Source organism: Eumetopias jubatus, unplaced genomic scaffold (genome assembly GCF_037043125.1).
Source record: "Eumetopias jubatus isolate StellerSeaLion01/CBP00866 unplaced genomic scaffold, mEumJub1_p1.0 scaffold_12, whole genome shotgun sequence".
Taxonomy (NCBI): domain Eukaryota; kingdom Metazoa; phylum Chordata; class Mammalia; order Carnivora; family Otariidae; genus Eumetopias; species Eumetopias jubatus.
This window is the reverse complement of record NW_028274818.1, coordinates 106,847,331-106,871,328: the sequence shown is the minus strand read 5'-3', so window position 1 is coordinate 106,871,328 and position 23,998 is coordinate 106,847,331. Positions and strand designations below refer to the sequence as shown.

At 50.3% G+C, this 23,998-nt stretch overlaps 1 protein-coding gene across 2 annotated transcripts; it reads right to left on the bottom strand.

The window, feature by feature from the left end:
* Window positions 1-9,640: 9,640 nt before the first annotated feature.
* On the bottom strand, window positions 9,641-22,686 carry INTS15 (integrator complex subunit 15). Of its 2 annotated transcripts, none has more exons than XM_028088469.2 (6): window positions 22,456-22,686; window positions 21,712-21,933; window positions 19,474-19,639; window positions 15,220-15,744; window positions 14,421-14,460; window positions 9,641-10,420 (listed from the first exon to the last, which is right to left on the bottom strand). In XM_028088469.2, exons 1-6 carry the CDS (start codon window positions 22,615-22,617, stop codon window positions 10,219-10,221), a joined length of 1,317 nt encoding a protein of 438 aa, XP_027944270.1. In that variant the 5' UTR covers window positions 22,618-22,686; the 3' UTR covers window positions 9,641-10,218. The 2 variants fall into 2 exon arrangements, with proteins under 2 accessions (XP_027944270.1, XP_027944269.1); XM_028088468.2 differs by having other exon boundaries at window positions 22,426-22,685.
* Window positions 22,687-23,998: the final 1,312 nt, after the last annotated feature.

The window sequence follows — 23,998 nt, the reverse complement described above, 5'->3', positions numbered from 1 at the left end:
TTAAGTTCTTTAAAATATGGATAATGTTGAAGTAAAAATTATAACATTATCTACAGGATTTTCATTATGTGTAGATGTAATACATATGACAACAATAATACAAGGCGGCAGTAAAACTGTAAGGTTTGTATACTTTGCTTGAAGTGTTAAAATCCTAACTCTAAGTAGACTGTGATAAATTAGGCACATGTAATTACAATCGCTAGAAAAACTATTTTAAAAACGCATAAAAAGGGCGCCTGGGTGGCTCAGTTGGTTAAGTGACTGCCTTCGGCTCAGGTCATGATCCTGGAGTCCCGGGATCGAGTCCCGCATCGGACTCCCTGCTCGGCGGGGAGTCTGCTTCTCCCTCTGACCCTCTGACCCTCCTCCCTCTCATGCTCTCTATCTCTCACTCTCTCTCTCAAATAAATAAAAAAATCTTAAAAAAAAACGCATAAAAAACAAAAACAAAAAGCTGAGCTCTTGCCAAAACATCAAAGGATAAATTCAACATGGAAGACTAAGGAATTGTGTTTCTATCGCCCCAGGAAGAAACCCTGCATTTCTCGTTCTCCCCTTCCCATCCAAAAGTCAGCCCCTTTATAAAAACAATAAAAAAATTGGCAAAAGGGCAACCCTCTTGTGAGTTTTATGTTCTGTGGATCTGACCTCAGTAAAAAAAAAAAAAAAAAAAAAAAATTAATGCAACAATTAGGAGGGTGCCTTGGGGAATCTTGAAGGTATTGGACAAGTGCCCCCAGTGAGCAGAAACAGCCGACCAAGGAACCCTTCCACCGCCAAGCACGTGCATCAATGAAATGATGTCCATGAGGTCTGCTGGTCCTGTCATTTACCAAACTATCCCTGCAAAACCAAGTCTCTAGTGACACCAAGTGCCCGTTGTGGGGTGGCCTGGGGCTTTCCCCCAGGGCCTCTGTCTAAAAGGAAGGCTTGACACTAGTTTCTTTGTTTGCAAGTCACATCACATTTTTTCCCCTCCATTATCTGTGGTGTATTGGGCAGTTATGATGATTACTGAGCCAATTCTTTTTTTTTTAAAGATTTTATTTATTTATTTGAGAGAGAGAGAATGAGAGAGAGAGAGCACGAGAGGGAGGAGGGTCAGAGGGAGAAGCAGACTCCCCGCTCAGCAGGGAGCCCGATGCAGGACTCGATCCCGGGACTCCAGGATCATGACCTGAGCCGAAGGCAGTCGCTTAACCAACTGAGCCACCCAGGCGCCCCAAGCCAATTCTTTCTTAAAATGACTTGATTATAGGGGTGTCTGGTGGCTTAGTCGTTATGCGTCTGCCTTCGGCTCAGGTCATGGTCCCAGGGTCCTGGGATCGAGCCCCGCATCGGGCTCCCTGCTCCGCAGGAAGCCTGCTTCTCCCTCTCCCACTCCCCCTGCTTGTGTTCCCTCTCTCACTGTGTCTCTGTCAAATAAATAAAATCTTTTAAAAAAAAATGACTTGATTATAGGCATCACCTAGGGCACTTGTTAAAAGAACAGATTCCCAGACACTCTCCCCCAGGCCCCTTGAATAAGAAGCTTCTGATTCTCATTTTTAACAAGCTACCAGCTGATCCTTGTGACAAGGCAAGCTTGGAATACACAGATTCAACCCTGGGACCTGCACATTAGATAGAAGGCCACCGCACAATTCCTAGGTTTCAGCTACAGGCAGTGATGCTAAAGTCCAGTCCTAATGCGTTGAGATCAGGTCTCCTGAGAAGCAGGTGCCAGGATGGGCCTGACACCTGTGTAGAGTGGGGAAGGATGGGGGGTTGGGTAGGAAAAGCCTCAGACCCCAGAGCCTCAGTGCGGCTCTGACAGTCTCTGCCAGGCTGCTGGGGAGCCCATGACTCAAATTAGAGGCATTTTCTGTCCTGCAAGGATGGACCTACGCTGGTATCCTCAGCATGCTCATTCTTGGCTCGGAGCAGTCTGGAGAAGGCACAACTCTGTTGTAGGATCCTCAGAGGCAGCCGCTGGGGCTGTGAGTCAGCTACGCTCCCCACAGCGGAAGTTATGAGGGGTGCACATTCCTGGCCAGCATAACTAAATTCCTAGGAAAATTCTGAGTGGTTCAGCTGTCCAATCCATACTGCCCAAGGGTGAGAGATGATGTACAAGGGAGGTTGGGGAAAGGAATCTAGTGATGGGTTCAGCTACCATCCCATTATGGTAGAACGAGAGAATGGATCTGGTGGACAACTAGCAACCTCTGCTCTGCAAAGGTGGGTGGGAAATGTTCGAACCTTCAAGCTCCGTGGTAGCACAAGACCGAGGAACAGAGACAGAAGGTTCTCCTTTCAGACACCTTAGTCAAGCTACATGTATGGACAAAAATGTGTTTAACCCCATTTTGTGCCTGAAGAAACCAGGGCTCAGAGGGTTGAATTAACTTGCCCAAGGTCACAAAGGGACAGAGCTGGGGTCAGATCCTGGTCTGTGGAATTCCAAAGCCAATGCTCTTGACCCCTCCACCAAACTAATTCCCAGCCCTCTGCAGTTAATGCAAAAATCCCACGCACTGAGGCATGATTGAGATCACTATGCAAATATTCGCAACTATGTTAAACATTTTCAAGCTTCAGCTTATCTGATTACAAAGTTAATACTGCTTGTTGCAAACATTTTAAACATCATACTCATTCAACAAATATTTATAGGTTGGCTTTCACGTGAAGTCTACACCAGAGCTAACAGAAATACGATGCAAGCCATAGACATAATTTAAGGAATCTTAGTAGCTACATTTAGAAGAGTAAACATTTACGGGTGAAATTAATTTTGGATGTATATTTTATTTAACTCAATATATCCACAATAGTATCAATATCTAATTGATTTTAAAAATTAACCAGAAATTTACATTCCTTTTTTATATGTCTTCTTCATGTACAACATACAGCACGTCTTCATACAGCCCAGCCATGCTTCAAGCACTGAAGAGTCACACGTGGCTACAGGTTACCATCGGACAACACGACTCTATAATTTAGAAAATTTACGTCTTCTAAAACCCCAACCCCCAGATACAGCCACTCTTAACAGCTAAGGGCACAGTCTTGCAGATGTCGCCTATAAAAATACAGAGATGTATGTATTTGTGAATTAATCAAGAATCTTTCAGTTGCAGGTGAGAAACAATCACCTTAAACCAGCTTGGGGGAAGAAAAAAAGGTTGGGAAGCATCTTTGACTCATAATTCAAAAGCCCGGGATATATAAAAATAAAATGAATGAATGAATGAATGAATGAATGAATGAAAGCCCAGGATATAGAAACCATCCCCAGGCACGTCAAGGTCCAGGGCTCAGACATCATCCGGACTCAGAATCTTCATTTCTTGGCTTCTCTGTGACAGCACCCTCCGTCTGTGTGATTGCCTCCACCCCAGCAGCTGCAGACTTACATCCTCCCAGCCTCAGGTGGAAAGAGATATTCCCTTTCCAATAGTTCTAAAGTCTTGGAGTTGGGTTTCCTTAGGGTTCATTTGGTTGCGGTGTTCATCTTCAGCCAACCGCCATGCTCGGCTGTGCCAGGCCTGTCATGTGTCCCCGCCCCCCTGGTGTCAGGGATGGAGCCAGGATGCTATCACTAAAAGGAAAAGAGGGACTGAATTTTGGGTGGGGAGAAACAACAGAGAGCCACCATCACTGGACTATACTGTTGTGTATAATCTGCTTATCCAGTTGGGATAGTCATATACACATTGACTTGCACCAACTTGCTCTTGGGCATCTTTCCACGTGGGACAAATAGCTACCTGGTTAGAAAAAATTCCCCCTAGCTTCCAATTCAAGGATACGCCTTAATTTATTTAACCAGGACCCTACTGATGAGTATCTAAGCTGTTTCTCATCTTTTGCTAATGCAAACATGCTTGTACACGAAACGTAACTGTGGAAGTTCATCTGTGAGATCTGTGTGTGTGTGTGTGTGTGTTACATTTAGATACGTGTTTTTAAATTTTATATATTTATCGATAATTTTGATACTGTCCTGACAACATTATGCCAATTCAAGTATCATCACCCAAGAATAAAAGTGCCTGTTTCCCCACCACTCTGTTGTATCAAAGATCCGTTTAGTTCCAAATTTCAGAGATGCCCAGTTAAAACTGGCTTACAGGGGCGCCTGGGTGATTCAGTCGTTAAGCGTCTGCCTTCGGCTCAGGTCATGATCCCAGGGTCCTGGGATCGAGCCCCACATTGGGCTCCTTGCTCCGCGGGGAGCCTGCTTCTCCCTCTCCCACTCCCCCTGCTTCTGTTCCCTCTCTTGCTGTGTCTCTCTGTCAAATAAATAAATAAAATCTTAAAAAAAACACACACACACAAACCTGGCTTACATGGGAAAACACTATTATCTCATTTAATAAGCTGTGCAATGGTAGAAGTCTTAGGGTTGATCAATTTAGTGGCCTGAGGACACCCTCCCTGGCTTCCCAGTGCCTCAGAATACAGGTGCCGTATCGTCCCCAACAACGTCCCCTATCAAAATGGGTGTGTCCCTACTTCTGGTACCTTTGGAGTTGGAGAACTTTCCAGAAGCCATCTTCTCACACTTGTTCCCACATTGACCAGAATCACATCCTCTGCCGATTACAGGACCAAAATCTGACCAGAGGCATGGAAAGACATGCTGCTTCAGACCAACCACAATTTACTCCAAGGGAGGGGCCCAGCCTTCCTAGAGCAGGTGCCTGTCAAGAATGTGCCCCAAACAAGGTTCTTGATGGGAAGAAGGTGGCTGGCTGGCATCACACGGCCAGTAATTCTGCCCCATGCACTTGCTAACATTTCTTTTTTTTTTAACCACTGCCAAGGTGATAGGCAAAATTACTTCACTGCTTTAATTTCCATTTAAAAAAATTCTTGATGTTGAACATCATTCCGTAAGTTGACGAAAGCACTTGGGGCGCCTGGGTGGCTCAGTTGTTAAGCATCTGCCTTCGGCTCAGGTCATGGTCCCAGGGTCCTGGGATCGAGCCCCGCATCGGGCTCCCTGCTCCGCGGGAAGCCTGCTTCTCCCTCTCCCACTCCCCCTGCTTGTGATCCCTCTCTCGCTGTGTCTCTGTCAAATAAATAAATCAAATCTTTAAAAAAAAATAAAATAACTGGACACTTTCTTTTCTGTATGGCTATGCTAACAATTCAGATAGCAAGTTAATTTCCTTTGCTTCAGTTTGCTTTTATGTTTCTGACTTAATGAGGTTAAACACTGACATGGCCCCGAAGTCGAAACTACAAAAACAAGATGCATTCAGCAGGTGTAATCGCTAGAGTCTGCTCCTCCCCGCTTCCCCCCAGGCTACTGTTTTACTAGTCCCCACTTTATCTGGCCTGCATTTTAATTTATGTTTCCCCCACCTTTCTTATGCAGAGGTAGCACACAGTAAACACTTTTCCGGGCCTTGATTTTTCCTTTTTAATGAGCTGTAAATCCTGGCTGTCACTCCCATGGCAGAATATATCTTTTTCTTAACGGTTCACACTCCACCATGTGGATAATGCATCTGTTGAGAGGCTCGTGGGAAGTGTTCAGTCTTTGCTCTTACGCAGAATGCTGTAGTGAAAAGCCCTGTATGGATACTGGTTTGTATTTCCTGCCACTGGATCCTTAGGGCATGGCCCTGGAAGTAGCAGATTCCTAGGTAAAGGGCAAATCCACATGCAATTTTGCTAGGTATTGCCACATTTCTTTCCGAGGCGGTTGCACCCTTTTGCACGCCCACCCGCTCCTCGCTAACTGAATTAAGTAGGTGATTTCACTTTTCATTTCTAGAAGTTCCATCTGGCTCTTTTCCAAGTCTGCTAGGTCATTCATGCTTTCTTTTTCCCTACAGCTCCACACTTGTCTTTTTATTCCTTTAAACAAAGTAAGCATGATTGGGGTAGAGTCTGACCCTGACAGTTCTGACTTTCTGAGCTTGTTTCTGCTGTGGGTTGCAGCCGCTGGTGCCCGCCTGTGGCGCCTTGCTCATTTTTCACTGTATGCTGGTCGCTGTCCTTGAACAGTTGTTTGTGGGCTCCTTAAAGCCTAGGATAAATGCCTTTCCTCCAGAGGATATGCATTTGCTCCGCCATGCACCAGGGAGGACTACAAGTGTAGGAATCCCCGAGAATTGAGGTCATAGAGGGAGGTTTCCTCATACTATCAACAGGGGTGAGTTCTGGTCCCTGTCCCTCAGTTCTCAGGAACAAGACTTTGATTTTATCCCCCATGCTCTGCTTGGTGCTGGAGCCACCTTCCCCGCAGTCTTCTGTTTTTACGGAGGGTGTATGTTAGTCCTTGACATAGCAAAATAGAGAGGGGGTCTCCTAGTAGACCCTTACCTCGAACCCTTAACCCCTGAGACCCTCAGGGCAAAGGGCTTCAGTGCACCTTAGCTGCCTCTTGGTTGCTGCCCCCGCCAGCGCCCCCCCCTCCGCCAGCATTTGACCTGGAAGTTCTTTACAACCTGCTGGCTCTTCCATACTTCAAGATATTTCTGCATTTCATCCAGCATTTTTAGTTAAAGCAGAAAGGTTGGTCCGAAAGATCCAGCCCATCATGACCAGAGATAGAAGTTCTACCATGCACTTTTTAAAAATTAGTTTTTAATTAGACAAGTAACAAGAATACATTGTCCTTGTAAAAAAGTAAAATGTGTGCAATATTGGCTAGTAGATCTGTCAAAAGTGGACTTCTCTTTTCATTAAAAGACTTAAAACAAAATTGAAACTTTAAAACAACAGAGATAGGACAAGGTCTCCTTTGGCCATTACCCCATTTCCAGGACACACAGCTGACACCTACCCTTCACCACCATCTTGACTTCTAATATCATAGATTACTTTCCAAAAGATGTTTTCAAATTAGGAAAACATATCAAAAAATTGATTTCCATCTTCTCTTGAATACTCAGAAGTTCTGGCAACATTCACCTTGGCCTGGGTGCCCAGATACGGCACCCCTAGAATTTCCCCAGTTTGACACAGTACTTGGTAACCCCTGGTGTCTAATTCCGGAAGCTTCTTCACCCATTGACAACACCCCGCCTGGTCTCTAAAGACATCTGAATTTATAACTCCTAGTTGGCGAGACCTCTCCTGAGGCTATTAAGCAGTTTCTGGATTTTCCTTTAAAAAAGAAAAAAAAAAAGTGCTGCACCCAGCATTTCCATAGGGGTGTGTGTGTGTGTGTCTGAGAACACTGAAAACATACGCCCACACAAAACCTCGTACACAAGTGTTCATAGCAGAAACGTTCATACGAGCCAAAGCATTCAAGCATCCATCAACCAATGAAGGCGTAAACAAAATGTGACACATCCATACAATGGGGTATTATTTGGCCGTAAAAGGTAATGAAGTGCTGAGTCATGCTGCGACGTGGATGAACCCCACACATATGATGCTAAGTGAAAGAAGCCAGTCATAAAAGACCACGTCTGTATGATTCCATTCATATGAGACGTTCAGAACAGGCAAATCCACAGAGACGGATAGTAGGTTGGTTGCCGGGGGCTGTGAGGGAGAGGGGGAGAGGGTACTAATGGGTGCAGGATTTCTTTTGGGGGATGATGAAATGTTCTAAAATAAGGAGTGGTGATATTTGTTTGCACAACTCTGTAAATATACAACCACCGAATTGTGCACTCGAAATGAGTGAATTGGGTAAGTGAATTCTCTCTCCATAAAACTGTTACTTAAAAAAACAAACAATACTGCTATGAACATCCTTGAACACCCTCTTTTTGGGTTCTGGGATTGCTGGGCCATGGGGCCACTCTATTTTTCCATTTCTCCAGAGTGGCTAAACCAGTTATCTACATAAACAGTGTGATCATTGTTTCTTCAGACCATTAGCTACTTCCAATTTTGCCAATCTGATGGGTAAATGGAAATCATGGCATCTCTTTTTAATTTCTATTTCCCTGGTTACCAGTTTTAGAATCTTTTTTTTTTATTGGTCATTTTTATTTTCGATGAACTATCTGTTCCTGTCCCTCACTCATTTTTTTATTGGGATGTCTTTTGATTAATTTGTAGTTTTTGATACATTCTCTATAGAAATACTTCATTTTATACTCCATGCATATTTTCTCATATACAAATTTTTATTTTTTTATTTTTTTTAAAGATTTTATTTATTTATTCGAGAGAGAGAGAGAATGAGAGATAGAGAGCACGAGAGGGAAGAGGGTCAGAAGGAGAAGCAGGCTTCCCGCCGAGCAGGGAGCCCAACGCGGGTCTCGATCCTGGGACTCCAGGATCATGACCTGAGCCGAAGGCAGTCGCTTAACCAACTGAGCCACCCAGGTGTCCTCATATACAGATTTTTAATGTATGTATAAAATACTCATTAGCAAGAGCCTGGCACACAATTAGTAAACAGGAACTATTTCTCATTTTTAATAGGTGAAAAGGCAAAAACTGGTAAAGGTGTATAGAGTCCACACATACCTACATTTTTAATAAGTTGACTTAATTACTCACATACTACTAGAACCACCACCAAAGAAAGTCGGGGCTCCAGTAGCTCTATTTCCTCAATTTTTCCTTCCTCCCTCCCCTCCCCCTGTCTGTTCACCTAGTCATTCATGGCAAAAACCACCTTGGGTCTGAGGAGCTAGGCCATAACTAGTTCCTAGAAATTTGGTGGAAATTTGGTCCTTCTGGGACAGAGCCATGCTCACAGACCTCCTCTAACTACACAGATATAGGAGAGCTTCTTTTCCATGCTTTTCAGAAAACACTTGGCAACAGAGTTGAACACCAAGCACAAGCCAAGCGCTCATCTCCTTAGTTTCATGGGTGTGTCCCACCAAGACAGGGAAGCAGATATTTACTTTTACTTTTTTACTTCAGTTCCTGATCTGACCTCAGCAGATAAACACATAAACAGGGAACACAATCAACCAAAAATAATGAAATCAAAGTCAAAGAAAGAGCAATTTCCTTTCTAGCTCATGGCTCTCAAAAGCAGTTTAAAACCCGATTCCTGAGAGGCTGGCTTGCAGGCCGGTTCCTCCCCACCCGCTGCAGCTCTGGGAACCCAGCTGAGCACTGCCAGGGCCCAAAGAAAGCCACAGGCTTGTGCGGCTGAGAAAGCACAGGTGGTCGGGACCCTCTCCAACCAAGGACGGCCCCTATGCTGCAGCTGTATCAGCTCATGCTCCTCATCTCGAAGGATGCCCTGAACCCCAGACTTAAAAAAAACCACACACACACACACACACACACACGGGAATTTATTGGGCAGACTGGTTTGGTCTGGTCTCCCAGGTCATGGTGTGCGGCCAGGAATAGAAGGGTAGACAAACCACAAGTTCATCTTAGCCCGTTATTGCTCACTGTTCGCAGTAAGTGTCTCTCATGCCTCACTTCTAGCCCAGGGGAGCTCAGTGTCATCATTTCCTTCCCAAACTAGTAAATGAGAACTCAAAGCAGATAGCCTCCATCGTGTGGAATGACAAAAACAGAGGGAAGCAGACAGACTTGTGGGGGCGTCAGGGTGGAGGGGATACGGTCGGCAGTGCTTCTGTTAAGACAAGTGCCTAAAATTGTATTCAAACTTCTTACCCCATCACTGCAGACCCACAAGGAAACCACTGCCGCTCAAAACATTGACTATGTTTTAAAAATAGTCCATAAAAGTCTATAAAACTGTTTAGAAAAAAAATTTATTTGAACATATGAAAGGAAAATTTAGACCCCAATAAAACAGAGGAGCTCCTGGGCCAGACGGGCAGTCCTCACGCAGCCCCCTGCCCGGCTCCCTGCCCGGCCCATGCCGGGGCCCAGCTTCGAGCTCACGGAGCTCCCAGGGACACCGGGTGGTGGGGCCGTCACATTCCCGCGCACAGATGCCAAAGGGACTTGCAAATGCTGCTCATCGCAGCTCTGCTCAGGGCAGCACGGGCTCCGGGCGCGTCTGAAACGACCCACAGACACCAGCTGGTGGAATCGGCGACTTCGGCAGGACGCCCACGTGGCTGGGCGGGCGCCATCCGTCCTTCCTTCCATGCCTCCCATCTGGACTTCTGCGATCGTGACCTGGCAGGGAGGGCCCCCGGGCTGCGACGCCGCGCAACTCCCGCACCAAGACAGTCCTGCTGGGGACGAGGGACTGCCGGCTGCCCGCAAAAGGTCCTCTTCGATGGGGCAGCTCCCCCCTTCTCTGGAAGGCTTCCTCCGGCCCGGGCGGAGGGCACACTGTCCCTCGGCGGCACCGGGGCCGGTCTAGCGGATGGGCCTGAACGGGAAGGTCATGCCCGACATGAACGTGTGCCCCGGGTGCGTGGGCAGGGCGGGGTGGGCGGCGGGGTGGGCCGGCACAGCCCCGTAGCCCAGCGGGGGCGTGTGGATGTGAGGGTAGAAGCCGGGGGGCAGCGCCGCGTGTGGTGCCTGTTGCACGGGGCCCGAGATCACCAGCTGGAGCAGGCTGCGAATACAAGGACAAGGGTCAAGGGTTAGGCACACGGCGGCTGGGCTAGCCTGTCCCCTCGTGGACGCGGCGCCCCCGGAAGGGGGGGGGGCCTGGGCACGGCCGTGGCCTCACACATGCACAGCGACAGGCACCGGATGCAGGCACAGAACACGGAGGTTTCCAGAAGGGGGAAATCTGTCAACTTGGGGCAGATGGGGGTGGCTTGTGGGGGGGGCGGGCGAGCAGCAGGTGACCTGGAGGTGGCAGGCGACAATTCGAGGGGAGGGAACTGAGGAAACCACAGGGCAGGTGCCCAAGGCCAGGCGGGGACAGGACTTCCGGGGGGGGGGGGTCCGCACCAGGGCTTAGAGTCCACGGAAGCTCTGCGCACAGCCTCAGCATCTGTGGCCTGGGTTCAGCCCCAACCACCTACACTTGAGAGGGTTATGACCTTGCACGTGGCAAGCACACAGCAGCTCAGTGTTCTCAACCTCACTCGTCATGACTGAGTCCCAGCTGAACTGCAAGCACAGCCACATGAAAGCAGGCCTTTCAGAGACTCTGACATGAGCATGGGATAGGCCCTGCCCTCAGCATGGCCCAGGCCCAGACCCAGCCCTTACCCACCTTTAGGGGCCACCTCCCCGTCCCCCACCCCCAGAACTCCCAACTCTCCTGCTTATTTGCTCCTTCACTTCTGGGATGAGAGCCTTCTGAAGCCACACTGCAGCCCTACGCATCACACCCCGGGTCTCCGCAGGAGGACCCCATCACTCCTTCGCCAACTCCCTTCCACCCACAACCACCCCAAGCCCTGGGAGCCATGCGCCCCCTCGGGCCTGTGCTCTCCTCTCTGTGGCTCAGGACATCCACGGCCTCAGCCTTCCTCCTGGAATCCCTCACGGTTTCCAATATTGGTCCCTTCCAAAACTCCCTGAAGAGTTCCTCTGATTTGTCCCATCCTCTCCAACCCCACATTCCCTCCCAGCAAGATCGGCAGATTCCTAATTTTCCTACCACCACGAGCTTCCCAGGCCTTAGCTGGCCCACATCCTACAGTCAAACCCAAATACCCCATCATGCCCTAATCGGAGAAACTTCTGCCCTCTCTTCTTCAGGACAGAGGCCTCCTTTCCCAGCCCTGCCTCTCCCCTTTCCCCCCTGAGGACAGACCGACTCTGCTCGTGCTCTCCAGCCACACCCCAGTGTCTCCGCAGTGTCTAAGCTGGTCTCTCCACGCCACCAAATCTGCCTGCCAGGTCCCGTTCACGCCTATCACTCACCCTGAGGACTTCCTCATCCCACGAAGCCACACCTTCCCTGCACATGGCCCTGCTTGATCCAGGAACTTCAGGCCAGTTTGCCCTGGCTACTGTCAGCCACTCACCTGGAGCCCTGAGAGTGGGGGCTAAGTCTTCTGCAGACTGACCCTAACCCCCTCCCAGCCCCTGAGTATAAAGTCTGGTGCTCAGAGCCCACAGGAGGGGCTCAGAAAGTAAACCAAAGGCACGAAGAGAGCTGGTGGCCTGAAGCTCTTCAGAGCCCCTTTTCATTGATGTTACCACTTTTTTATAACTTGGGATGAGAAAGTCACTCAAAATAAGCAAACAGAGAAATAAATCTAAGGAAGGTATTACAGAAACAAAATTTAAGTCATATAAGTTTGGCTGAATCCGCATACCCTGCCAGAGATAAAAGGGGTTTCAAGAAATTTCCAGTCTAGGGGCGCCTGGGTGGCTCAGTCGTTAAGCGTCTGCCTTCGGCTCAGGTCATGGTCCCGGGGTCCTGGGATCGAGCCCCGCGTCAGGCTCCCTGCTCCGAGGGAAGCCTGCTTCTCCCTCTCCCACTCCCCCTGCTTGTGTTCCCTCTTGCTGTCTCTCTCTCTCAAATAAATAAAATCTTAAAAAAAAAAAAAAAGTTTCCAGTCTATTCAGAAAGACAATTAATGGAAAAGAGACTATCAGAAGTCAAAGAAGTTTTCCAAGTGGCTCCGTGTCCGGTCCTTCCCCGCGTCGCTGCCAGGCTGCCCCTGGGAGGCCACGTTTCACGACGCCCGAGTCAGGAGGACAGGGCCCAGCTTAGGCTGTGAAGACGTTCCACGGGACTCCAATGCGGACCCCTGGTCATAACACTAAGACGAGAAAGGACTTAGACCCTATACATGTTACTCTGAAACATTACATGTTAGATAACAGCTGTGCACAAAACAGGGAAATAGTACAGAGACACTATTGCAAAAGGAGCAGAAAAATGCCAACTTAGTAACTATGTCCTGAGATGCCAGGGAATTTTTCTAGAGCCCACGGGGGGAAAAAAAGAAAAAAAAAAGGGACAGTGTGGGCTCCTGAGGGGCAGGTGGCGCTCTGGACAAGCTGTCCATTCCGCGGACAGAATACGTCAAGCGGGACCGTTCTGTTCCAGCAGGAGCCAGCACACTCCACCTATTTGGTTTCCAGATCGGCCCAGATACCCGCCGAAGCTGCCCTCCCGCCGCAGGGCCTGGCGCCGAGATCCCCAACCGTCCTTGGGCCGCAGCTACTCTCGCCGTCAGCCCGTGGGCCGGCATCCGGCCGCTCCTCTGGCCTCAGGTGATGCGTGGTATCAGCCTGCCACACGTGCCCAGACTCGCCGGCCCCGGCAGAGGCGGTGGGCCAGGCCCTGGGCAGCTGTGGGCTCACCCTCTGCCAGCCCTGGAGCCCCAGCCCCTCTGTCCCCGATAAAGGCCAATGTGAGCCTCAGAAGAAAGGAGAATGTTAGAAATCCTACCAACTTCACTTCACTGTTTCCTGTCCCTGTGCACACTAGGATGGGGTTCTGCAATCACCTAGGAACACTTCCTCCCTTAGTCGCCACAATCGCTATTTGGAGTGGATACATAATTTCTGTCCTTCTGATGTATCACTCCTAAATTTACTAAGTATCCGCATGCTTTTGGACCATGAGGTTGCTTCTGGTATTTTGCTACTCATGATACTGCATTTGCCTGAAACGCTTCTGCACACACAGCTTTTGCTTCTTAAGAGTCCGTGAAACTAATTAGATTAAGTGACATTCCTACGTTATGACAATAACAGTAAGCGGAACAGCAGCTAATACTTCTTAGATACTTGCTACACACCAAGTATGCAGCAAAAACACAAGAACACTGTTGCAAGCACTTTCTGTGTTTTTACTCTGGTCCTCACAAAAATCCTACGAGGGGTGGAGGCAGGAGAGGCAGGGGGACATGAGGCAGGTACGATTATTTTCTCGATTTTACAGACAAAACAAGGCAGTGGAAGATCAGGAAGCCGCCCAGAGTCATACAGAGAGCAAGCAGCTAGCCCAGACCTTTCCCCAGGAGCCATGTGACCACACAGCCCTGCTCTTCACCACTGTTTGCACTGCTTCTCCCAAATGATGACAATAAGCACCATTTACACTCAGAGTCCTGCGTGCCAGGGACCAGGACCTCATTTAATCCTCACTACAACCCTGTGACACAGGCGAATTATCCCCCCAGCTTTACCAGGGAGGAAACCGAGGCTCAGAGACAGGAGAAGCAACTGCCCATGCATCACAGAAAACCGGTGAGAATCATGCTCAGAACCCACTAAGTGCTGCTACCCATCGACAAAGCCTGAGGGACACACGCTGTGCCCTAGGGCCGTGGCTCGGCAGGATTTCCCAAAGGGCTGTGCCACCCACACTGTCACCCACGATGTGTGTGCATGAACGTCGGAAGTCACCACGAACCATGTATGCCAATTTAGCAAGTGACTAAATGACTCTGAGCTTACTCTGGTTTCTTCCCTGGACTCCCAGACAATATGGCCGCACCTCTTTGATTTTTTTTCTCTCCACTTGGGCTTTCTCTCATGTGGGTCATGCTATCCTATCCCCGACTTACGATCAGGTCCTGAGGGGGCTCCTTACATACAGAAGCTCTAGACCCTGCAGCCCAACTCTCCCCAAGGAGGCCAGGATAAGGGGTCCACTGCCAGCCCAGCCCAGCCCCAAGTCTGAGAGCACTTACTTATTATGGGGCAGCCTGGAGCACAAGGTTCTCAGGTCATCTGAAATCAAGGAGATACATAGTAAGGAACAGACTGGAAACAACAAGGTGAAATGCTCACTGAGTTCTTCTCAAGGATGCTGGCAAGATAGCGATAGCGTCCTAACTACATTTTCCTAGCGTCACTTAGAAATTGCGCTCTCTTCCTTCGATTCTTGCTCTAACAACTAGGCCCCAAACAGAATACAAGACTCAGGAAGGGAGGGAGGTCTATCGGCCATTTATCAGATGGCTGGGAAAGGGCCAGAGGCAGGGCTCCCGCTGAGCGGATCAGCTGCCCAAGGCACTAAGTGGGAAACACATCACAGTGACGACCGCCTGGGGCCACAGGCGACGTCTTCAAACCCACAGTCACTAAGCCAGCAGAGGTGCCACTGGACACCAGGAGCCTTCCAGCACTGAAGTGCAGGTGAATCACAGACCCAGAAACAGGTGCTGGGAACGCTTCATGCACTTGAACCTGTGCACTGTGTTGTATAGCTTATGCCTCAGTAAAAAAGGGCTGCCGGAGAAGAAAAGATTCTCTACGAGGAAAGATGGTGAGGAGTCCCTGGTCCTGGGCAAAGCAGCCGGGAGACGCAAGACGTCACGGCTGGTGCTCTACCTGGGTCCGCTCTGCAACTTCACCCGGGTCCCGTGCTAAGAGGAAAGAGGTCGTAAGAGAGCAGAGAACAGCTATTCGTCCAGGACTCCCGCTTTCCTGCGGGCGGGTGGCGGCAGCCCCGCCCCCGGGGAGGGCCTGGGCCAGGGAGTCACCCACCTCTTGTGCACAGCAGTGCTCCGGAGGCCATGGCCACCTGCAGAGCCTGCGCCAGCCGGTCCAGAGAGAGCTCGATCTCCTGGGAGGCGTTGAGGGGGTTCAGTTCATCCGCCAACCTGTTGATCTCCTCTACCAGCGGGACCATGTGGTCAAACAGGATGAGGCCCAGGCGCCCGTACAGATTCTTCTCGGTTAAGTGCACCTGGAGCATCATGAGGACCTGCAGGACGCTGAGGTGGAGTTTCGAGTACAGGAGGTGGGAGTCTCTGTCCATCCCTCCCAAGTCCTTTGTAACTTTGGTAGTGACGTGGCCATTAGACAGGGAGGGCTTCTTCTTCCTTTTATAAGCCAGAGGGGCCTTCACGCACCAGCGGATCAATCCAGTGAGCGGGGTGAGCTCTAAAAATCCTATTGGAAGATTGGCTGCAATCGGAGTATTTAAAAAAGTGATGAGAATCAACCTCGGGTCCTCGAAAATCCAGCTGACAATCATTTCAAGCAAGTCCAATGGTGGGATGAGGTCATCTGCCAACAAAGACGCTTTAAGTCAGATGTGTTTGTAGCCCCAGTGACATAAGTGGATGGCGGGGAGATGGACCCCCTACGGGTACAGTACTCAGCACCTGACATTCAGACTATGTGCTCTGCTTATCTATTTTCTGTCCCCTTTCCGAGAACATCCCCTCCGTCAGGCCTGGGGCTCCCGTCTTAGTCAGATTCTCCCCAGAGCCAGGACTGTTTGGCCACCGTAGGGCTCAAAAACATATTTGTTAAATCAACAATTTCCTAGAACTCCATCACGTCTTGAAGTTCGTCCCCCAGGTCAATTTAAATTCCCACATGTTTTGTGGGAATTCTTTATGTCCCAAACTGCCACACCTCAGCCCTTCCCAGACAGTAGGGTCTGTCCCTCTGCTGGTGTTTCCTCTGTGGCCCAGTGACGGCTACGGTGGCCTTCACAGAGCAGCTCAGGTGCGGTCAATGGTCAGTCAGCTGCCAAGAGCCATCTCAGCAGCCCCAGATCTGGAATCTTTGTCTAAGCACAGCCTGACCTCCTGTGACCCTGGAGACCTGGCACATTCTACAGCCTGGACAGAGAACAATAAAAACAAATGTTGACATTTATCTCGGGTTTACTATGTGCCAGGCACTGGTCTAAATCCTTTACACAGATCAACTCACTCCTCCAACAACCCACCTGTTATCGGGAGGAGGAGGCACGGGGTGATATTAAGTCACGTCCCCAGGACTCATGAAAAGGGTGCGCTGGGCCCACATGTGGCCCCCGAGGGCCTGGCTCTGAAGCACTGGGCTGCACTGCCCCCTGGGACTGGCACACAACGCCCTGAAGTTGTCTACAAGCGTGGGAGTGGGTCCCCAGCCTCCTGTCTCTGGGGTTGTGCAGCCCTCAGCTCACGGAGAGCTAAGGATGGTGGGACCCCTTCCGGGATGCTGAAGCCAGAGCCATCATGAGATAGGAGTGTGGGGTGAGAGAGACACGTGTGGGCGGAGGCTCCTCTTTCTCCAGAGACATGGCTCTTCTTCCCTGAGATCATGCCTACCTACTGACTGGGTGTTCAACTGTGTCCTGCCCTTCTGTCATAAACGAGGCCAACAGTAGGTAGCCGCTGTCGTCCGTGATCTTCACTTGGCAAAATAAACGGTGGGGGACTCCGCGTCTGGCCCCTCGAGCCCCCTGAGAGGTTTCTGTCTGAGGAATGCCAGTCTCATTCCCACGCGTCCAGAATACCACCCTCTCAGCCGTCCCCCGCCACACACACATCTAAGCAGAGGGGTCTCCAAGAGCGTGAAAGCCCCATGTGCCTGGTGTACAGGGAGTGCGCGTGCTTGAGCGAATCACCTCCATGACCTTCCTATTCAAAGACCCAAGTTCTCTGCACCATTCGGGCAAGAGAAGGTTCTGTCTCCTGAGGTGAGCTGCTTCTGTCTTGTGATTTTGGAAGCACAGACTCCCCAGGAATGCTCTGTCACCAAGAAGAGATCAGTCACCATCCTGACTGTGGACTCCAGCTCTGCCTCCAGGGCTACCACCAGGCGCCCGGTGACCTCCCCATCTCCAAATTGACCAAGCTGGATATGTTAAAGATGCACAGCTTTTGGTACATCGATCATACCTCCATAAAGTGGTTGTAAAACGGTCACCAACACATCAGATGGGCACAGTGGCTTAAGAGAAAAACACCAAGTCTCATATCCATTCTAGAATGCTGGCGGTATGCTCCGAACATTGCCGCCTTTTGCACGATGTTTAATCTGTCCCAGGTAATTTCCGTCCTTGTTGGTCTGGAATAACTGATGGCTTGGAAAAGCCACAGTGATGCTGTACAATGGGTTTAATGAGACCTTTCCTACGGGAAAACAGAGGGCCTGACTCCTGTCCCCAGCTAGGAACAGCTCTGAGGCAGCCTTTGCAGGAGAGCACCAGGGAACAGCCCATTCTAGCAGCAGGGCACCCACCACTCACACCTGCCTCCCAGCCCAGGGGCAAAACGCTGGGACAGAAACGGTTTGAAAGTACATGTGACTATGATATGCACTTCAGTGTTCACACTCTGTCCACATAAACTTTGCTAAGAGAACTAAAAAACTGAACAGCAGGGGAAAAAAGGTACAAATAAAAGGAGAATCAAATATAATCCCGGTGCTGCTGGACTGAACACAAATGGAAATGTTGCTGAAGGCTTTCCAGCTGCTGGTTTAGCTATCAGACCAGAATAAGAGACGATCTGTCAGCCCTCTGAGCGGTAAGAGCTGAGGGCAAAGGAGGAGGAACTTGAAACAGAAGACCAGGCTTGGAGTCCAGCTCTGCAGAAAAAGCGCTCACCACGGTGAGGCCCGAAACTTCCCCATGTGGAAATCCAGGACCAGAGCCCCTGTCCAGGGGCCGCACGGGCTGTGGGGCTCACACAAGGACACAGATGTGAAAGGACGCAATGTTCCACAAAGTGTTGTTTGTCAATCCCTGTTCCTTGAAACCCACCCCTGTGGGAGGCAAGTAGGCAGCAGAGCCTAGCGAGCGTGGGTCTGAGACTCCTGCTCCAATTCAACCAGAGCTGGTCAACCTGTATTGGTTTTCTTTATTCGGAGCCTTCATAAAACGATCTGACCAGAGGGCTCTGATGCTGGACAGGGGACAGGGGCTTCTCCCAGTTGAAGTCAAATGCTATCTATTGGCCACCCTGAGGACTTCGCCTGGCATCTTCTGAAGAAAGCCTCAAAAACGTCACCACGGTAGAAGCGACAAGCGTGCCTCCTGTTGCAATATGCCCAGGACACATCACCGCCTAGGCAGGATTGTTGCCAAAAATGTTTAACTTGAATCTTGCATAAGGAAACAATCAGATAAATCTAAATTGAGGGATATTCTGCAAAACAATAGGCTTGAGCTCTTCAAAAAACATCAATGTCCTAAGAGATTTTTTTTTTTAAATACTTCATCTGTTCAAGATTTAAAAAGACCAAAGTGACATGACAACTATGTATAATGTAGGATCCCCGATGGGATCCTGAACTCTCCTGACCCTTCAAAGCAGGGGAGGGAAAAGGCTATAAAAGACATTATTGAGACAATTAAGGAAATCTGAATATAGGCTATATAAGAAATAATAGAATTCCCTCGATATTTAATTTCTTAGGCATGATAATGGTACCATGGGATACGTAAAGGAAAGCTCTTGTTCTTGGGGGAGAGATACGCGCTTAAGTACTTGGTACATGATGCTGATAACAAACTCTCAAAAGTTCAGGAAAACCAAATATTTTGGAGTGTGTGTGAGAGGGGAAGAGGAAGAGAGAAAGGGAGAGAGAGAGAACATGGCAAGTGTTAACAGGGGGTGAATCTAGGTGAGAGTCTCCCAACTTATAACAGTCTCGAACCTTCCTGAAGTTTTGCTATTTTCCAAAATAAAAAATGAGGCATAAAAAAAAAAGCAAGTCACGTCTGGGGAGAAACCACGTCTTCCCCAGACATCAGATGCCAGCGTTTTCAGGTTGCCTGCCACTCAGACCATCCCTGAGTCAGGCAAGTAGGAGGCACCAAGGAAAGCTCCCCTGCTGGCAAATTCCAGAAGTCCAGGTGGTCCCTTTCTTTCACTTTCAGCCTAAAAGAAAACATACATTTCACACCAAAAAAAAAAAAAGGCCAAAGCGACCACTGGGCATTTCACCTGGGTGTTCAGTGGAAATAAAAGTGGCAGTCGCCTAAGCTGCTTTAACGGCCCGTCTGGAGTTTACCTGAGGATAGGTCATACAGCGCGGTGACAGAGGTGATGAGCTGGCAGCAGAATCGAGGGCTGGCACTGAGTATCTGCTTCAGCGTCTGCACGGATCCTGGCACCAGACAGCAGTAGTCATCCACGAGGGCCCTGGCTAACCTCACGCAGTAGACCACAGGCGTCCGCTGGAAAGAAGCCACAGTCCACGTAACTACAGGTGTCGTGAGCTAGCGGGCGACAATGACGTACGCGTGGTGGAGACCATCAGAGCTGGCAAACACCGCTCCCAAGAGGGGAAAAGATGTTCAGAACTCGGTCCGAAGCTGGGCCCGGACAAACTACAGCCCACAGGCCCAATCCATCCTGCCGCCTGCTTTTTGCAAATAAACTTCAACTGAGACATGCATCGGCTCGGCTGTTTGTTTACTGTGTAAGGCTGCTCCCTACACTGCAAGGGCAGAGGCGAATGCTTGTGACAGACTATATGATCCGCAGAACCTAAAGCATTTACTGTCTTGCCCTTCACAAAAAAGGCCTGCTGACTCTTGCTCTGAAGTTCACTTAGGAAAGGTAATTTCTGACTTCAGGCGACAAAGTGACAACTTTTGTGACCCTCCAGGTGAGACTCCAAAGGCAGAAATGAGCAGCTGGTACCACTTTAAAGAGCTTGCAGAGAGTTTGTGAGCACTCCTGTGATTCTAGAGCAGCGCTTCCTCACTTTGTGATCCTACCCTTATAGGTTTCCATAATACTTTCAAATCCTACATCACCACCCTCCCCTGCCTTTTTCCTTCCCACTCAGAGGCCAATCTGTAGCTACTGCCACATTCCACAGCTGCTCAGAATGCTCCAGTTCTAGGGCCCCAACGTGGTCTATAGGGGGGTGGAGGCTGGGGAGAACTGCAAGGAGAGAGCAGGCCAGATTGTTCCCTCAGGCTGAAATCTGCCCCACAACCTCCAACCAGCCATCCCCGCCTTCCCTAGTAGGAAGCTGCAGCCCCTCGCCCCGGTGTGGCAAATCCTGACTCAAACCACTAAGACCCTTTCCTGTCATTGACATCTGCCTTTGCTTTGCAAAAAGCCAGCATGACAGCATTAGGAGAGAGAAATGGGAAATTACGTGATGAATTACACGATGCTAAGCCTGACTTTCACTAGGTGATCAAAAGAGAGTGGTAACTGTAACATTAAATACAACACAAATGATCAATTCAGATGCCCCAGAAATCAGACTGGTGAGAATTAAGGTACAGATTCCACCGAGACTTACCTGTGTACCAGAGAGAATATATTTTTTTCTAGCCAAATTTTGAGGATAAACAGATTTCAAGGAAAACATCTACATAAATTGGGGAAACAAACCCAACACCAAAGGCTTCGAGTACTTGAGAATGAAGCAGGTTTGTGAAACTGAATGTGGTAAATTCTGTTAGCTTAGTTGAGAATCATGTTAATCTTAATTCTGAGTTAATAATTACTGGATTATCAATTTTTTAAAAACTCTGAGTAACCAAAAAGCAAAACAAAATGAATCTTTCAAAATACCATCTGACACAAAATCTACTGATATTCTTTGATATTTAAAAACACTTTAGAAGGCTCTTACATCCATATCCATTAGAAGAGCCATGATCTTTATAATGTCACCCTGGAACAATGCAAAACAACTGACATGCTTACCGACCTAACCGTATAATTTAACTTACAGTGATCTTAAAAAAAAAAAATATAGGGCGCCTGGGGGGCTCAGATGGTTGAGCATCTGCCTTCAGCTCAGGTCGTGATCCCAGGGTCCTGGGATCGAGTCCCGCATCGGGCTCCCTGCTCCTTGGGAGCCTGCTTCTCCCTCTGCTTCTCTCTCTCTCTCTCTCTGTCTCTCATGAATAAATAAAATCTTTTAAAAAAAAATACACACACACACACACACACACACACATCCTATCTCTAAGGCTGCATCATGCATAGCTGTTTTCAAAATACTACCTTATCATTTTCAACTAAGGAAAACGATTTTTCGCTTGTCCTGGAGATGAAGACTTTTTTTTTTTCTTAAATTCATTTACCATTACAAACTATGGTTTTGTCAGGAATGGGTACTACCTGTATCTAAATGTAGGTGTAGGGTATTAGCATACAGGGTAGCGACATCAAGGAGATAACACATAGAAAAGGTCTCTCCCGAAATCCAATTAAGGGAAAATTCCTGACACTAAACTCCTCTTCAGAGACTCTCAGGAGAAGGCTATTAGAGAAGTACCTGGAGCCAGGAGGCTGCACACTCCAACACCGGGATTCGACACACAGCCACTGCCATGGACACCAGTTTTCCCAACAAGCTCATCCGGCTGTCATCAGCCTTGTTCCCTTGGGGGCTGAAAAGGGATGAGAAAATAATCTGCCGGACAGAGTCCTTGGTTTGCTCCTGGAAATAATTGCACATGATTTCAAGAAGTTGGAGCTCCTGAAGTGAATTCAACCTCTGTAAAACAAATCCAAGAGAAGCGATAAGACATTTAGCTTTAACGTGCGCTTTAATCCATACGGTGAGAAAACAGGAAATAACCTCTTTTCCCCCTGGGAACCGTTCACCCCTCTAAAGCCCGGGTCCCAGGGGGAAGAACTCGGTTAATCCCAGGAAATGTCACTATACAGAATTCGACATCATCCTGGGGCACTCAGGATGATGACCTGCTGCGGTGTGAGACTCGATTACAGGCCTTTAACGTCTCTTCCGGCAGCACCACCGAGACCTGGGCTGTCGCACGCCCGGCACAGGCAGACAGCTGAGCAATGCTCAGGAAGCCAGAGCAGGTGGATTGGGGCTGCTGCGAAGGAGCGCGGCCAAGGGCGAGAACCGAGCCGCTGATGGCAAGAGGGTCTGTGGCTGGCCAATGCTTGTCACCGCGAGGGGCGGAAAAAGGAGCGAGAGGTTCCTTCTGGCGGACGCGGGCATCCCGGCCGCCCGCCGCACCTTGGGCTGCGCGCCGCGCTCCTTGGGCACCTGGAACACGAACTCCTCGAGCAGCTCCACGGGGCCCTTGTCCACGATGGGCAGCGGCGCGCTCTGCAGCTGGCTGCTGAAGTAGATGTCCAGGTGGTACAGCACCTCCTTGGCGGCGCTCAGCGCGTCGCGGCGCAGCAGCGAGTGGCGGATGTCGCTCATGGTGCGGCCGCTGCGGCCCGGGGCGCCCGGAGCGCGTCGGCACTTCCGCCCCGGGCCCCGCGGGCGCGCCCGCCGCCGCCGCCGAGACAAAGAGGCCGCGACCCGGCCTCCGCCCGCCAACCCCGGCGCCCGCCCGCCCGCCGCTCCCGCTCTGGCCTGCTCAGGGGGCCATCTCCGCCGCCGCCGCCGGCCAGCGGGCACCCGGCTGTGCGACTGCGGCGCCACCGAAGGCGGCGGGAGCCCGACGCCGCGGAGCCGAACGGCGGCGGAATGCCGGGCGCGGCGACGGCGGCCTGCAGGGGCCAAGCGCTGGCCGCGGCGAGGGCCGGCTCTCGGGAGGGCGCCACCTGGCGGCTCGGCCCGCCCGCGCGGAGGGAGGTACGCCCCGCCCCTCAGGCCCCGCCCCCGGGCCCCGCGACCGCCCCGGGACCTGGGTCCGAGCGCGTCCACCGTGGCGGAGCTGGGCTGCCGCGCCCACCGAGCGCTCGCTGGGCTGTGCGCTCCACCCGCCCGCGCGCAGGCCGCGAAGCTCCCCTTGCTTGCTCTGCGCGGCGCTCCAAGTCTATGGATTTCACCGCGCTTTTCCACCTGTAACAGAGGCGTGCGGCCGCCGTGGCTTAGGTCTCCGCAGGCCGGCAGGCCGTGTCAAAGATTTTATCTAGTCTGGAACTCGGGGCTGCAGGAACCAAGGATGCCTCCCGGACCCCGGCCTCCAAGTTCTTGTCCCCCTACTTCCCGACCCCACCAGTGTGGCTGGCCATGGGAATCAGAGGTATCCTGTTCCTGAAAACTGCCCCCTCCTAAAAACCCTCACCGCTTTCTATGAAGCTCTTCTGCATCCATCTCTTTGCACTGAATTAACGGGGCAGTGGCAGGATGGGGGCTCCGGGTGTTAGTTTGGAATTTTAAAAATAGGGCAGGAAAGACTTGAACATGGTCATAAGAGGCCAGTGCAGGGCAGGCAGAGGGCCACAAGCACAAGACTGGGCCTGTGTAAAAGGCCCATGCCGGCTACAAGGAGGGCCGGGGTGAGGGTGCTGGGCATGATTAAGGAGATGAAGAGCCAAGGCCTTACCCTGGAAGAGATGGAAAGGGCATCAAAGAGGGTACAACCAGGCACAACCCCACCTCACTGAGACTCTCCTGCACGTCAGGAGACACAGTCAAGGCCCCTCCTGCCAGAAGCCAAGAGTCTACAGTGGGAGACCAAGGTTAGCGGGAACCTCTGAGAAGTCATCTTTGATCCCCTTGGCACCAGGACTTGAGATATACTCTGTTCCAACAGGCTGAGGGAACAGAGGATGAACAAGGGGAGTTTGTACCACTGGATCTAGCATCGCAGCTGTAAGGATTAGGCACCCCTTCCTTAACCACTGAAAGC